This window comes from Glycine soja, chromosome 8 (genome assembly GCF_004193775.1).
Source record: "Glycine soja cultivar W05 chromosome 8, ASM419377v2, whole genome shotgun sequence".
In the NCBI taxonomy this organism is placed as follows: domain Eukaryota; kingdom Viridiplantae; phylum Streptophyta; class Magnoliopsida; order Fabales; family Fabaceae; genus Glycine; species Glycine soja.
In genome coordinates, this window is record NC_041009.1 from 19,775,721 (window position 1) to 19,794,409 (window position 18,689).

The window sequence follows — 18,689 nt, forward strand, 5'->3', positions numbered from 1 at the left end:
ACGCCACCAAATGGAAGAGCTTCTAGGTATAACATGATTACAACAATCCTATCATATCTAAAACTTAACAAAGGATACCATATAGCTAGCATTCTTATCAGTAAAAAAAATGTCAGCGCCACTTGGATATATAACAAACTAGAATTGAAAACCTCCAAATCATTCGCCCCAACACTAAAAGTGAATCAGTTGTCATTGATTAGAGTTGAAGTTGAATAGTAATACAACAACTAATTAGCTTATTTTTTTCGCACATACGTACTTTGTTTTTGATTTTTACTTCTCAAACTTCTTGTTTAGAAATCATAAGACTTATAGGAGTAAAACTTTTCCTCACAAGTACTCGAATAAATTAATATTTTTAAAGTAAAAATTTCTTGCGTTTTACTGATTCAGAACCTACTCTCAAAATCTCAGATTATGTTATATAAAAAATTATGGTTTTAACTTTTCTTGCTTAGTGTTTCTGAATAATAAAACCGTTTTATTAAAATCTTTTGATCAAATATCAGAGTTATACTTTTCAAAAATAACTTTTAAGCATACAATAACATAGTTAAACAAGAAGCAATAAGGAAGGAAACAACGTCATACTGGTTCACTCAAACTTGGACCAGATAAAGTACCTACACTTGTAGACTTTTTTCATTAAGACTACACATCCAACAGTGATAGTCTTTCTTTCCTAAAGCTGTCACAGATTCTTACAATCGGTATTGTAAACCTCTTTAAGTTCCACTCAATATTTTCAGTCTTTGTAGGCATGAACCCTAGTATTCTCAACCATATTCTTCAACTAATATCCTTAACTCTACATGTCCACTTAACCCAAATATTCATTCACACGCCTCTCCAAACTTTACCTTACAACAACATTATCGCAAACTCATACAACTAACCATATGTTTGGAACTGCATCCGCATGCCAACTAATATACATATTGTAGCTTTAACTTTGGATGTGAGTAGACGTGGGTAAACGTGGATCATTTATGCCAATCCAATTACACTATAATTAACTCAGATAATCAATTATTTGTAATAATAATTAGGCTGAATGACCCAATCTTAAAATACAAAAACAAGTAGAAAGGATCCAAATTGGAAAAAAAACGATAATCCAGGGACATAATTAAGAATTGCTAAACAGAATAATTTAACCTATAATATAATATACATGCTACTAAAAACAACCATATAATATACGAGCATCTATTAAAGCATTGTTTTATGTAAAGAAAAACACCTACCTTAAATGCTTGATATATATAGGACCTAGCATCATTGACCAATATTAAAAAACTTTACTTATTGGCAATTATTTTCTGCACTTATATGATTTTGAATTATTTAAAATTTAATGAATTTAAGCCCAAAAAAAGGTTTGAAAGCCTCTATATCAATGAATGCCATAAATTGTGATTATAAAAGTTAGTATTCAGTAAGAAAAATAGTTATACATTTAAATGTATCAAACATTTTTATGTAATGTTGATATTGACTTTTGATAACAGTCACTAGCAACACACACATCTTCAATTCTTGTTTTTTCTACATCAAAACAAATATTTTGTGCCATTGTAAAATTAATTATGATTTTTTCGCTCAGAGATTATATATAAAAACTTAAATGATTTTATATTTGTTATATATATGTAAGATTTTTGTTGTTTAGAGCATTAATGGTGAACACAATTTATTAGAATACGAAGATGGTAGGTAAATACATTAATAATTTAAACTTTCATATCATATTTTGAAATCGAAGCTTTAATTTTATTCTTTTTAACATGCACATCAATTATAATACTTAGGGTACAAGAGATACTTGTTTTTGTACTAAGTGTGTAGAATGGGGATGCACCCCAATACTATTGGACAAGACATCAATGGCATGCTATTGCTAACAAAGACTCACCGAGAGTATTAATTAACAAAACTGAGGCCTCCAAATTAAACCACAAACAATTATACCTATATGCAACTACTCAACTAGCTTGTAGGCATTAGGGATTTTCCTTGGAAAGGGTTACCCACTAAGCCGAAAAAAATGATGTCATATGAATTCAAACTCATACCCACAGTAAAGGTAAAACTTTGTATCAGATCTTTTGCTACATGTGCTAACCATAATTAGCACACTGGAGATTCATATACACAAACTTTAATTAATATAGTCCTATCTAAACAATCAAACAAATTGGGAGTACAAATAGATGGATTGACAACATTCAGCCATGAAACAACTAAACTTTTTTTATTTAACCGAAATCCATCTCTAAATAATCATCTTAATACTCTCAACAATATAAAAGCTTTTAGGTGTCAAAAACATTATAACCTTGATGTTTTCGGGTTGATGGTCTAAGTTCACAATATTGTCAAATTCAACTTTTAATTTATACAACAACTATTATTTGTGGAGGAAGTTAATTTAATTTAGCTCGGGTAGGTGGGTAGAGGGTTGTTGTACTGTAATTTGTTGTTATGTACCCTTTAATTCTATTGGGCTGCATGTGTGTTAAGGGATAAACTTGTATCCAAGTTTGGTTTGGGTGCTTGTTTTTTGGTCTGTGATGAATTTGTAATATGTGTAACTTTGTTACATCCCAAACTATGGCACATCTTGTACTTAATTTGGTCTATTACTAATTTTTTGACATGGATTAGTTCATATTTTTATTTGGCATTGCATAAAATTGGTATTCATAACCAAAAACATTTGTTGGCTGGTGTAGTTTGATTTACAATTTTTTATAATGGAAATCATTTGAATATTTTGGCCATATTACTGTGTCATTAATTTTTTTAAAAAGAAAAAAATACAACAAATGTAGGTTTGTGGAATTGATATATTTTACTGCAATATGTGTCATCTAATTAAGGGAGATAAAAGAGATAAGAATGGTCTTTTAACACAAAATTTGATATAAAATTAACAATACATTTAAAAATTATTTCATTCCACCATGAACTATTACATTCTTGCAGTATTGCACCAAACATGCACTAGTTGTTGTTGATCTTATTCAATCTAAACTTCTTACAAACTTAGTCGTCACGGAAATAATCTACTTGTTCTTTATCAGGAATAGTGCCTTCCTCATTGTCATCAACTTTTGAATCTCTCTCTCTAACAACAATATTCGCATCCTCCTTAGGCGCAACAATACTGCAAGTGTAAAAAAGAAAATTGTAAATCATATTTTTTAAGAAATTAATTAAAAGTAAAAACTAATTAAATGAATATCTAAAACATAATAACACAATACCTTGATTCTCCTTTTTCAGAAGACCTTGTAGAGATATCCTACATGAGGTTCGCAGGTCACAAATGTACAAAGAATGTTAAGGTTGACAAGCAGTTGATATTTAATAACTAAATTTAATTCAACAATAAAAGTGCTAGAAACACATTTTGTAACACTCTTATCTAGATTAAAATTTATAAAATAAAAAAATATAATAATTAAATATGATGTGAGACTCACAAAATTTTAATAAATTTCAACTTATAAGAGACTCTTTTCTTCGTAGCATCTTCTAAAAAAAATTAGATAACAATCTTATGATAAAAGATAAAAGAAATCTTACTGCTCCAATCAAGCTTGGAATCGGGGTGTTGGAACCTTCATCTTGGATACTTTGGTTTGGGATGTTAGGGGAAAATGAACTTGGTTGCCTTTGTTGATCTCGAATATGCGCCAGCCAATTATTTATAGTTTCTAATTCGCTTTCAAATGACTGGATTTGGGAAACCAAATTAAACACATGACCATAGGCACCGTTAATAGGGTCACGATCCCAAATGTTTGCCTCCATTAAAATGGAATCGGCAGTAGCTTGCCTTTCAGATGGTTCCACAGAACGCATCAGTCTAACCAAGTTTGCGAATCCAAAGAGCCTACAAGCACTCTCAAAGTCTGTTGATCTACCAAGAAAGTATTGCCCAAACTCACAATTATCATCGTGACGCCTTCGTTGATTCCTGCAGATGGGACATGAAAAATAATTCCTATTTCCTTGACTCATTATTTCTGCAAAGAGATGCAATGCTTATTAATTTGATAAACGTGAATATGAATGATTTCTACCAAAATATATGGACGATTATGATTATGAATATAAAGCCTCAAACTTATCGAATTTATACACAAGAACAAAGGAAGAATATGGTAAGTCCTTTAATTCTTAGATTTTGGTCAAACCATATTTATCATTAGTTTGAATTTTTTTTAAGCATGAGAATTTATTAATTAGTCTCAATTATTACATTCATGTTCCAGCTTAAGAACTTCAAAGACTTTCTGTTTAATGCTATCCATATAAAAAGATTTGAATTTTTATAATTGCAAAGCTAATAATAAAATGTCTGTTTATGAATGAATATTTGAATAATATCAAGATTTACACACTCCTAATGTTTATTTATCATCAATTCATTTGAGCATAAAAATAGTCATCAAATGAAACTCCTTTTGGGGCATAGCAATTAATTAATAGAAAAAATAAATGTAGTTGACAAAAAAAAAACATAGACTATTTATATTGATGTAAATATATAAGATAATATTTAGAATGATATAATACCCACAATAACTATTAAAATTAACTCCCCCAAAACATAAAATAATTTATAATTCCAAAAGCTAAAAGGTTAAATGAATTGATTAAGTTTTAGACTAATTTTACGTTACATTAAATATAGTCTTTTGTATACTTTCTCACTAGGTATATTTTCCTAAGAAATTATTAAGATAGCCGTTCTTTTAAGAATATTTTCAATATGGTCAAACACAAATATCTTTGTAATTTTAACAGTTTGAAAATAGGTTTGAATCCTTGTTATAGAATTAATAATTACTTAATACATATTAATTTATAAATAAAGATATTTATTTTATGTATCAATGCATTTAGACTAGTGTTCTTTACCAATGAATGGAACGGTCAATTTGATCAGTTTAATGGGAAAGCAGACCTACACTGGATTCGATCTCTATTTGAATGGTTTTTGTTTGACTACTATCTAGATAGGCAACCTAGTCTAAATGTAGAAAGAAATAGTAGGTATTTGAGTTATTGCATCCACATAAACTATGTGCAACATAAGAAAAATTAACAACTAGTTTTTATAAGCATTTACTATAGTTTTTAGAAGTATTTCACAAAATCTAAATCCCTAAAAGATTAGTTGATCACTCCTAATATGCATCTATGCATATAAAATTTAAATAGGATCACATTAATTATGAGAATTGATAAGAAAATTCAACAAATCAAAGAATTACATATTTAAATTATATTTCTTTCACTCAGCAACTTGAAATTTAATTCATTTGGATCATGAAGGATTCAAACAAAACCTCAAGATAAGAGTCACACTTGAAGAAAAAAGCGAGAAAAGGGAAAAGAGAAAGATAGAGAGGGAGATTCTATTTCTGATTATCACAAATGAACCAAAAACTTTTTTACACGGATGTTACATGCTCTTATATAGAGAGCTGAGATTGTATTATTTTTTTGCCATAAGAAATTTTCATTGTAACAAGAATAAAATTTGTTGTCGCAAAATTAAAAAATTAACAAAGGACTGTTGCACTTGATTTTCATGTTTCTAATCTTAGCTCATTGAGGCGAGAGATTGACTGGCCGTGGTGAGTTGTTAAATTCAAGGTCTTTAGCTTGCAAATTCAATGTGGTGAGATGTGAACCTAAAGAGTGAGTTAATCTTCACCATCTCCACTTGATCAATGGTCCTTTTTCGCTGTGGCATGATCAAGTATGCAACTTCTTATTCCTTGAAGCACAAAATATATTCTTGTAACATAAAAATTTATTACAAAAACATGAAAAACTGTCTTTTTGGTTTGTAAAACGATTTTATTCAATTTATTGACAAAAACAACACTTATTAACACAAATCCTAAAGAAAAACTAGGATAGTTGCTCACAAAAATAAGGTTTGAAAAATAATTATCAAAATACTCCAAACTTAAACAATTGCTTGTCCCCAAGTAATACAAAATCCAACTAGGGATGATGAAATTTATTCGCACATACACAACAATGATCAAAATCATCAAGCCATGCATCATCATAATGAGATTTCAAATCATGCTTGACTAAGGGAATTACATGTGCAAGAGTGTTCACAAGGAGTCATCAAAACTCAGAGAAGAAATTTTTAGAGATTAAGAAACATGACATCTAATGAATGAGAATTCACTACTTTGCATGACCTCGCACATTTTAAGTGTTTCACTTAAGACATGATTTTTCAGTATTATTACTTCTACTCTTCACACATTGAAGTGCCCAACTCAACTTGATTTTTCATCCTATTTTTTCTATAAAAAATAACACATAAAAGAATGAATCACTAAGGGATTTTAGCCTTGTAACTTGACTGGGATTGCAACAAATTTTTGTTTTTCTAGATAATCAAAATCATCAAAGGATCAAGGAGAACAAGTGCATATGCAAGTTTTGACATAAGAACTCACTTATCCTTTCCAATTTCTTTCCCAACTAAGTTTTTCCCTTTTATGGTGAATTTGACATTTCTAGCTTTTTGCTTTCTTAGAGACTTTGTATCTTTCTTATTTTTACTTTTTTTTAGAAACTTGGTCTCTATTTTTCTACCCTTGCCAACTTTGATCCTATGACAACCTTTTTATATGGTAAAACCACCCCAAACTTATGTCAAAACTTTATCTTAAAAGAAATATTAAACAAAAATATTGTACCCTAGAGACTGTTTATATATGTTCCCCAATAGTTAAAACTATTAAACAAAATTAAACAATTGGATGAAATATTGAAAGGAAATAGAATTATTTTTGTGATTTTTGTTTTTAAAAGAAAGCAAGTAAAGTATTTTAAAAGAGAGATTTGAGCAATATTAAAAGAGATCGAGGATTATGACTCAATAGTACCAATTTTTTCCCAACCTTATTCCTATGAAATTCCAACCCTAGGTTAATTAGCAATTCCCAAAGTCACCTAAAGCATTTGATCTGGGTCAATAAATAGATGCTTTTGTGTTAATCGATATTCCACTGATCATTAATATATCAATTTAAGACAAATGATAGAATAAAGTCTAGGGATGACTATATTAAAGATAAAACTAATCTATTGGATATTACTTAAACACTTTGATCATTCAGTTTGGTATAAAACATTCACTACCTAGATCTACCAAATACACGCACATGATCACCACGGTAAATTCAATTAATGTAAGATTGATCAAGTCTTAATTAATAATAAAAATATGAAATTCTAGAAGATTTGTATCATTGCCTTGCCTGCTACTATAACAAGACAAAGAAGCTTCCACATGCATGGAAATAGTAAGTATTCAACTTATGATCCATTCTTTGAGTCTTTTTTATATAATTAGAATAGATGCAAGCTTAGGGAAGGTGCATTGAATCAATGTAAACATGCAATCTTACCTTTTCTCTACCTTCAAACATCTTTATTGCAATTAAGCTAACATTTTAGAGCTTTTGAGAAGTCCTTCATATTCAATAATTTTAAATTTTACAACCTCTAAACTCATTTGGCATTGTTATTGATTTATTATTTAACATTTCTTGTACAAAAAAACGTACATGATTTTTAGATGACAAGTCCTCAAATAAATTCAAACGAGTTACAATAAAAAATAAGCACACCTTATAAATGTGTACCAAAGATTTATCAATTGTTGATATCTGTGATGTAAGTTTTATAGAATTTTACCAATACCAAAGTTGTAGGTATATGTTTTTTGAAATTTTACCAATAGTTTGAGTTTTAACTACATTAAACAGTTGTCGGTAAAAGTATTTTTAGGCTTTTAGCTTACAATAATTTATGTTTGTAGGTAAAAGCTCCCATAGACATACGCCATTTGTAGTGATTAGTTTTAGTGGGCTTGGGATCATTAATCAACCCATATATGTTGTGAAAGTGAAACCCTAAACACTTGTACTAAAGGCTACTTAAGTAATCAAAAAGGCACCCGCCACAAGCTTACACTTACAACCTCATTGTTTGTGAGTCAAGAGATACATGGAGATACCTATATCAATCACTTTTACATTTTGTTGTATTCTTTTCCTCCCCTTTCAATTTTCACTACTTACATTTTTTTCTTTTAGTCGTTTTTGTTTAAGCTTCGTGTCTCTTTTTTTTTTCCTTTCTAAGAGAGGACAAACACAAGGATTTTTTTTATAGTTGATCAATTGGTTTATTGTGATCCTTGAAACCAACAATTTTCATTGAGAGGTAAGACCCATATCATAATTTGCTTATAATTACAAGACATCGATATATAGTTTGCATGTGCATATAGTTTCTTTATTTTCCCCCTTTAAAGATTACAATCCACATAAACAACTAAACATTGATAAATAGATGTTGCACAATAGGGACATTTTGAATTGCCACATCCTGGTCATCCCCCAAAATGATGCAATGTAGAAGAATTGTATTCTCAATGAGGAAAGGTAAGCCTTTACCTCAACCATGCAAGTAGTAAATCACTATTTTAAACCTTGAAAATGTAAAGTGTCAACACATTAGTATCTAAAATTAAATTTTTTTCTAAATAAGTCTCTATAGGTGTACCATGTTGTTAGTACTACCTTGAAACAAATGAAGAATTTCAAAGTGTTGGGTTTCTTTGTTCAGTACTCTATTAGGAGTCCCTTGTTATTCTCTTTGGGATATAGGGGTTTTTCAAACTTTTCTTATTTTGGAAGAAATCTTTTGTGACTACTCAAAATAAACCAAACATGAGAATATTGCAATCATCTCATTCTTTGGGTCCATAATTATTTATCACGGAAAAATGAAAAAGAAAAAAACAACATATTCACACTTGCATGGAGAGAAACTACCATTTTGTAGTAATTAAAATTGTATAGTACTTCTAGAGACATATTTGGAAAACAAATTAACTTTATAGAACAACGTCTTAACAATGCTTAACATTTCCAATGATTAAAATAGTGATTTACTACTTGCAAGGTTAAGTAAGGCTTACCTATGCAAATTAGGAACACAATTCTTCTACATTGCATTGCTTTAGGGGGCAACCAGGACATGGCGGATCATAATGTTCCTGTCATGCAACATTTATCTTTCCATGTTTAGTTGTTTCCTGAAAGGTAATCTTTAAGGAAAAAAATAAACTCTATGCATATGCATACACATAAGAACAACATCTTGATTGAGGGAACTATATTTATGTCTTGTGTTTATAAGAAAATCACGATAAGGGTTTTATCTCAATAAAAATAGTTGTTTTTCCAAAGATCATCATATATAATTATGACTACCCTGTTGACATTACCGTAGAGTTTCACAAATTTATAAATAGTCTTAATGATATATTTTTGCCATTGTTGCCTTGATTAAAAGGCATTCTTATGTAGCCACTAAGAATTAGAAGGGTTATTGTCATTATGTTTTTTAAGTGTGCTAATGGAAGAATTATGTAATGGTCATGGGTTGTTCTACTATAATTAGTGAATCAATCCATGTAGCTTGTGTGCCAAAATGAAGAGAATCTCTTCTCTATTCGTTCATTATGCAAACTAGGAAGTTTGCATAATGAGGAGTACATATTTTGGGAGGTTTGTCTTTTTTACCTTCAAGTGAAATCCATTACTTTGAAGGTCTCACACCTTCATCCCTACAAGCACAATGAAGCATACATAAGCTTTACCATCCTTAAAGCTTAATATATTAGGTGTTAAGACTTGTTATTCTCCTCCTTGATGTAGGACCTTTGAAGGAATTGATTTCACTTGAAAGTGAAGACAAACCTCCCAGAATACGTACTCCTCATTATCTTCCTGGTTTTCATAATGAATGAACAAAGAATAGACTAGAGAGAATAGAGAAAATTCTCTTTATTTTGGCACACAAGCTACATGGGTTGATACTCTTATTTATAGTAGAGCAACCCATAACCATTACACAACTTTTCTATTAACACACTTAAAGAACATAATGTTTATAATCTTTCTAATTCTTAATGGTTACATAAGAATAATGCCTCTTAATTCTTATTAATTCATACCCATTCATCTTCTAAAACTAACTCACAACTCCTCATTTTCTAATCATTATTATTATTTCTAACATCATATACCTATTTCCTAGAACACCTTTGTGAGTTGAGCCTTGAAGTGTCATTTTAGCCCCCCCTCCCTTCCTTACTTTACCATAAGAAGACGCTAAAAGAGACTCCCAAAGAAGGAGAAGAAAGACCAAACACTAGACTAGGTACATTTGCCATTCACCATGGAGACAAGGAAAAGTTTCCTACGAGGTAGAGCAATATGTGATCATGGTAGAGACAAGGAGCATGACAAACATTAACAATGTGCATAATTGAAGCTTTGTAAGCCATTAGATCAAAATTCTAATTTAACAACAGTTGTGATTTGATTCAATAAATGCCCTATTAAAAGATATATTTTTCTTCTACATTGGGTAAAAAATAATATTTCAACTTGATTTTAAAATGTTTCTCCAATTCAAGATACTTGCACGATATCCATAACATGCATGATCATTTGGAGTATCCTTTTATTATATTTCTTTTTTTTACACAATTTGGAGCACAAATTGAATTTTCTATGCGTGACCTTTAGGAAAAATGTACTTTGATTTTGTATTTGCTTTTACTTTTTTGGCAATGGCCGAATTGAAAATATTTAATTGAATAAGCTTTTTCAAATTGTTGAATTTGACAATAATACATGTGTACACTACTAGATAATAAGGTTTCAACATCGGTTATTTAAGACTTTCAACATCGGTTATTAATTGATGTTGAAAGTAGTATCGTTAACATCGGTTTTTCAAAATCGATGTTAACTAATAAATACAACATCGGTTATTTAAATAGACGATGTTATATGATAAGAATTATGAAAAAAAAGTTATAAATTTATATATTAACATCGGTTTTTAAAAAAATCGATGTTGTAAGTCACATTTAACATCGGTCTTTTAAATAACCGATGTTAAATGTGACATTTGACATTTGTTTTTAAAAAACTGATGTTATAAGTAACATTTAACATCGGTTATTTAAAAAGCTGATGTTGTAAGTGACATTTAACATCGGTTACTTAAATAGACAATGTTATATGATACGAATTATGAAAAAAAAAGTTATAAATCTATATATCAACATCTATTTTTAAAAAATTGATATTGTAAGTAACATTTCACATCGGTTTTTTAAAAAACTGATGTTGTAAGTGACATTTAACATCGGTTATTTAAATAGGCGATGTTATATGATACGAATTATGAAAAAAAAAGTTATAAATCTATAAATCAACATAGATTTTTTTAAAAACCGATGTTGTAAGTCACATTTAACATCGGTTTTTTAAAATAACTGATGTTAAAAGTGACATTTGACATCGATTTTTAAAAAATTGATGTTGTAAGTAACATTTCACATCGGTTTTTTAAAAAACTGATGTTGTAAGTGATGTTTCACATCAATTTTTAAAAAAATTGATGTGAAATGTTACTTACAACATTAGTTTTTTTAAAAACCGATGTTAAATGTCACTTACAACATCAGTTTTTTAAAAAACCGATGTTAAAAAATGTTGAGGTAAGTGACATTAAACATCGATTTTTAAAAAATTGATGTTGTAAGTGACATTTCACATCAGTTTTTAAAAAAATTGATGTTGTTTTAGAACTTTTTTTTAACATGATGTCTGTTTTTTCAATAAATTCCAAAAATAACCTGCAAATTTTAAAATCGGACCACACAACATATGATTTTCATTCTGTTTTGAAACAGTTTTTACCAAAAGATTCAATGAGAAATTTACTAATTACTATGAATTTAAAGCATATTTAATGTTGAGACATGAATTATAAATTAAGTAAGTAAAAATAAACTATTATTACAAAATTGTCTAAACATCGTAAGTTTCATTTTTAACTTTCAAATAGTACTTTGCCCACTGGCTGCGAAGCGCCTTCAATCTTTCTGGTTCCAATGGTCTAGAATCAGTGAAATACTGCATGATATAATAAAACATAAGTTAATAATATATTAGCAATCATAATAATATGAAATTTGGTGAATTAAAAATTACTATTTCCCAATTATTCTGGAAATTTGGTGAATTAAATAATATATCCAGTGCATGACGTAATACCCACACTCAGTGTTTCCTTTTTGTCTATTACACTAAATACATTATGAAATTTAGATATGCAACGTTCAGTACAAATTAGTTTACATAGTACTAAAATATAAGTAAAAACATATTGTTTAAATAACTTACTTTAACAACAATCCACCTAGCAGGAGGCTTGGATTTACTTTGTTGAGTATCTCAAGTCCTTTCAAAGCACTATTGAATACAAACATAGATTCTTATTGTACATTTAAAATTTTGATTTATCTGACTAATGCTAATGCAAATGTATTGAAAAACAACACGGACCTATTAATTATGCCTTTGAGATAGTTGTTTGGCTTATTATGCAACGAACAAAACCAAATGACAACATTTTCCTTAGGCAAAATGACGACCATTTGCCAATGTGCACTATAGTGGAGACCAATATAGGTTATTATACTATTATACATTATTTAAATTCATTTGTTGAGTTTAAGTTACCCATTCAGGTAGGCTCCTAGGTACACATCCCGTTTTGAATTTTGCATCCAGTTCTTAATGTAACTTTCTGATTCAAATTGTGATTGGCCAGATCTCTGGATAGACTGTGGCTCGAAAAATCCATACACATCGATATTCTCAGCTCGCATACTTGTCTTAGTCATATGTCTATTGTTGCTAACACAAAGTAAATTATGCATGAAGGTAAAACAATAAATTAGGTAATTAACAATAATCTAAATTGACTTACAGAATTCACAACTGTATAACAGATATGTTGAGACATTGACCACCGTGTGCAATTTCAGACAAATCTTCATGCTTTATGTACAAGGAGAAGTTTTCATTAAACATGTCAAATAAGGTAGCATCCCACATAACTTGCAATGGCTTCAGAAAAAGCTGTGGGATGGTCAATGTCATTAGATATAAGGGATCATCGACCTCATCATCCTGCCTATCTGCAGGTTTCGCGGGTCCCACAACTCCCTATTTATCCAACATTATTAATTGACATAATTTTATCACAATAAACATTTTAATTGGAAAAATAAGCATTTAATGACACTAAAATACATGTTCTAATAAACGCTTAACAAGATGTGTCGGCCAAGCAAGGAATGTGTTAAGAGCCTGTCCCATGACCTTAAACTCTTTAGTGGGTACAGGAATGGGAACATCTGCATCTCTAATCTCCTCAACACCTTCGTTGCTAAAACTCACGCTCCTTCGTTGCTTTTTACTGTGCAATTAATGGTTTTTCATCTCAATTAATGGTTTATGAATCAATGCCAGCTTTGGATTGGCTTCCAGATGGACCCCATCCTCGATTATTTCCACAATTCTCTCTAAGAGATCAATTTTACTAATTGCCCCCACACTTTTTTAATCTTCATTAATATTTACTATAATACGTATTTCACTTTTTGGTAAGGATTAGACCATATTTCATAAGAATAAGAATATGACTTTAAATTATGGTACGTAATATCAATATGAGATTTCTTTTGTTAATAAACAACCATTTCTATAAATATACATGGGTTTAGTTAGAAAATGTAGTAAATGACTTTTGAAGAGAAATAGTGTAATGAACGTGTAGCAAATTGTTAGAGGAATATAGATACTGGGGAGTAGCAAATGAGTCTTTGAACAATTGTAGTAAAATTGTATTGCTTTTACTAGCTTAATACAATATGATGTTCTTTGCATATTTATAAAGTTCCTGCATCGACTATAGTAAGACGGTTTACAAATATTTAATATTTAGTTCAATCTAAAATTATTACTTCCAGAAATATTAGATTATTTTAGTATATGTAATCTAGAGTTATCATGTTAACATTATAGAAAATTCTAAAAATGTGTACCTATAATAAGCATTCGTGTATCACCCGAATGAATATAAATAAAATAATTTCATAAAAAGAACTTACATAGTGACGTATGCATTAGTTCAATATCAAAACATTTGGCTGTAAAATCCAAGAAAACTTTCATGTTTTAGATGACGATAACCATGTTGCCAAAGAAAAATATATTCTATTTACGCAAGACTACATAAGTTGATAATCCTTCCATTCCAAAGTCCAACTACACTTTCATTCGGTTTCTCCGGATGGGAAAAGTTGCACACAGTTTTAGCATAAAGTATATTCATAAAGTATATTCATCATCATTATTTTGATGAACTTTTATTCAAAAATCATACTAATAATGACTTATAATTTTTTTATAGATATGAATAATAAGTAATAATCAGAAATTTATATTATAACTCATACATCTTATTTTAGTAAGTTAATTAAATCCTGATAACTGACAGTTTTCTACATCAGCCTTAAACACAAACAAAAAACATGGGATTGGAAGGCAAGTACCCAAGACAATAAATGATATAGATTTAATTAAAAAAAATCTACTCCATTTGACACGTAATAATTGAAATGATTGATGAGAGCGATTGAATACTGAGTTAGCTACTAGTTGGAGTGGAACTATTTTTCTTTATCATTTTTTATTTATTTAAAATATAAAAAAAGGAAGAAGAATTGAAAAAGTGCATAAAGACGCGGGGTGCCAACCATATTTCTTCCTATCATCTTCCTCCTTAGCCTCACCTCTCCCATTCCCAATCTCAATCCCAATCCAAACATGTTAGGGTTTTCAGTGTTCAAATTTCCCCTTCCTATTTCTTCAATTAACATAACTCATGCAACATGATTCCACCACCTTCACCTTCAAATCCCAATCTTTACTTTTCAAATTAAAAATTATAATGATAATTTATACTGTACTATACAAATAGATATGTTAGAATCACGTGATAAGCAAGAAAAGGAATGACTTACCCCTCTTTGCAAGATATGATTTCCACACGCACACGCTAATTTCTGGTGATGATGACATTGTTATTGCTGCACTTTAGCTCTAAAACGTTGCTGTCAACTTTAAGCTGCATTAATTTCAACAAAAGCATAACTAGGAATTGGATTTGACCTCAAAAGTGATGCAACGGGTGGAATACAGGGATCCAAGATTAAACTCAAATAGTGCCAAAACTTATTAAAAAGAGAAAGGCCAAGAAGAGAAAGGCCAATTTCTGCTATATCATTGATTGATCATATGAGTGCAGAGAGTGATTATATAGTTGAGGTTAATTGTAACAAGCTAAGTGTTTTTTTTATCAATATTGTAACAAGCTAAGTGTTTTTTTTACATTGATTTCTTGTTTCAGGTATCCAATGATGCTTCTCTGCTGGAATTACTTGGCTTATGTAGCATTAGTGCTTTGACCGATCTCCAATGTTTTAGATTATATATTTTTAACTTAATTAAAACAATATTTTTTTCAATTTAAACAATTCCATTTTTCCATCATTTGATAAAAGATAAAAAAAACTTAATTGAGACTTGTTAAAAAATATAAAAACATTTTTTATATATTTTTTCATTTCGTGTTTCTTTCTAACTAATTCACCAAACAAAATAGTATAAGGCAATGTCTTTCATCCAACAACACAAAAATCTCACTCTCACTACCTTGGATTGTTGAACATACATTAAAGTTGTGAATTTGAAACTAAGCTACGGTGAAGAGAGGAACATAGCATAGTAGTGATAGAACCATAGGTTTACCATGAAAGGGGAAACCTTGGATTTGCTCGAGTGCATTGGAAGCAAAATAGACATCTTCAAACAAGCCATGCTTGACCACTGTGCTTCAATGTTGAAAGTCAACATCATTTCAAGTCTCAACTGTGAGAAAACGACTTCAATATTGCATTAGATTAAAAGTAGAGAGAAATTAAGAATGGATTACCTTGAGAAAACGCAGAAATTGGTGCGACCAATTGCAAGAATGGACATTCAATATTCCTAAAATTTAATTGGAGGATCTGGTGTTGAAGCAAGAGAGAATGTGATTTGGATTTGTGATTTTCAGTGTGGGAGAAAAGAGATTAGGGTTTATGGAGTTATCAAACCTTTTTCCGTATTGTAGCGACCGCTAGTATCTGAATATTAATATTAATTAACGTGTCACTGAAGTATAAAAATAAACTTTTAAAAAGATTAATGATCAAATTAAAAAAAATCAAAATAAAAAAATCATTTGACTAAAATATATATATAAGGGGGAAAATACAGCGGAAAATAAATTGAATAATTGATCAATTCTTTTAAGATTTTTTTTAACTAGTTCATATTTGTTGGGAAATATAATTATTTTAATTAATAATATTAAATTTATTAATAATATATATTATTTTTTCAAAATTATTTTTAAAATTATTTGATCTCTTCATTTCATTTTTTTCCACTTAATTACTCCAATCCTAGTCATTTAATGCAAAAGATAATTTAAAAACAGACAAATAAATTTCAAAAAACTGTCTTATTTATAGAAATAGAGTTAATAATATGATAAGAAAATAAATTTATAATATAATTATTTTTTCATTTTAATGTTTTATATATATTCTGTAAAAAAATTATATGAATCCAAATATAGAAGCATAGAAGCTTGCATTCTGTTTTTCAGGATATAAGCAAAATTATAAAAACAATACAATTTGAAGCTAGTAACGTTCTTTTCTGTCGATTTTGGAGAAAAAGTTCCGTTAATCACAATTAATTACTTTTTAGGAAGGCTAATAATACAATTTTAGCCTATTCTTTTGAATATAAATTTGTGATTCCAAATAACATAGCACCCAGTTTCTTACTTTCCTACTTTTTCACCCTCAAATTTAATTCTTTGCTTTCTTTCGTCCGTATCTTTTTAGGTTAATTGTTTGTTTGTTAAAGAAGAAAAAAAAATGAAAAGTACTTAATATCCTTTATTGAATAATTTTCACTATTTTAAGAAAATAAGTGTTGATTAAATATTTTTTTAAGAAAAATGTTAGTAACACACTTCTTCGTAACACACTATGTTAAAAAGTGTGTTATTAATATTATTTATTTTTGTAATAGTTGTAGTTAATATTACTTAATATCTAATTTTTAGAAGCAATATTTTTCGTTATTTTCTTTTGTTAAAAGTTTTCTTTGCTGCTTGAGTTTCTTTCCACTTTCGAATCTTCAATAATTCCATGCATCCGGAATGTACAGTTGGAGTAAGGCCAAATAAATTGATTTATGAACACGAAGGCTATAAAATATAATTTTCATCCATAATCTTTTTATTAAAATTTGTTTTAGTTTTTTATTTTTAATTAAGATATTTTATTTTTTAAAAATTTGTAATTTTAATAATTGATCATTTCATTTAATTAAAATAGTTCGTCTTTTACTTCTAAAAAATTAAAATTAAAATTAAATTTTTTTATTAAAATAAAAAATGAAATATCTCAATTAAAGAATAAAAGAGTTAAAATTATGAACTTTTGACAAAAATAATTCATCACTATTTAAATATAATTCTTTTTCTTTGTTTCTTCTTTCTTAAATAATTTTTTTATTAAATTTATTAACAAAAAATTCACACAATTAACAAATGAGGTTAAAAATAATAAAAAAATAACAAATATAACAAAAATAAATTACATGTGGATTATAATTAACTCTATATTTAAAGACTTAAAACATAATTTTCGTGTCTCATGAAAATGTTTTTATTTTTGTTCTGAAAAATTTGTTTAAAAATAATGAAAATATCATTTTTTTTAAATCCTACAAATATATGAGATAACTATAATGATTTAAATTAAACCACTGTAACATATATTTTTAATAAATTAGATTAATATATACAAATATTTTAATTTACTTTAAATTTAAAGATAATACGATAATATAAATATAGTAGGATTTTATAGAATTTTTAAACAATATTCTCCATTTACCTTTTTAAGAAGAAAAAAACTAATTTTTTATTTTTATAATAATTAAATAAAAATATATTAATAATAAATTTTAATTTTTTTACGATATAAATATTTTTACCAACATTCTATAAAAATTCTATAAAAGTTAAACTCTATTATTAAAAACAGTTTTTTTCTTCAAATTAACTAATATCAAATAATTTATATAAATGTGTGTTATATTTAAACGATAATCATGAAATAATAAAATTAAAATTATGAAATTCATTTTAAAAATTTAGTTTAATTATTAAATGTTTACCTTTTGAATTTATTATTGTTTATTAATTATTATATTTTTTAATTAAAATATAATTAATAACGTAATATATGATTTTTTTTAAAATATATAAATAATTATAAAAAAGTTTATATTAGCATCGCTTATTTGAAAACCGATGTCATTAAACATTTACAACATCGATTTTCAAATAACCGATGTTAAAATCACACTAAATTCAGTTTTAACATCGATTATTTGAAAATCGATGTTGTAAATGCTTAACGACATCGGTTTTCAAATAATCGATGTTAATAGGGCGATGTTAAAACTCATTTTTTTAGTAGTGGTAGATTTTTTTTATTCTTTTTTTACTTGACTAATTAGTGCTCCTTTTTTATGTTAACATTAACTTTTATTGTGAATATGTTA

The 18,689-nt window shown here is 28.2% G+C and overlaps 1 protein-coding gene across 1 annotated transcript; it reads right to left on the reverse strand.

The window, feature by feature from the left end:
• Positions 1-3,051: 3,051 nt before the first annotated feature.
• On the reverse strand, positions 3,052-4,032 carry LOC114423994 (LOB domain-containing protein 5-like). The gene is made up of 3 exons (XM_028390882.1): positions 3,595-4,032; positions 3,273-3,310; positions 3,052-3,172 (listed from the first exon to the last, which is right to left on the reverse strand). The coding sequence occupies exons 1-3, from the start codon at positions 4,030-4,032 to the stop codon at positions 3,052-3,054; spliced, it is 597 nt and encodes a 198-aa protein (XP_028246683.1).
• Between the last annotated feature and the right edge of the window lie 14,657 nt (positions 4,033-18,689).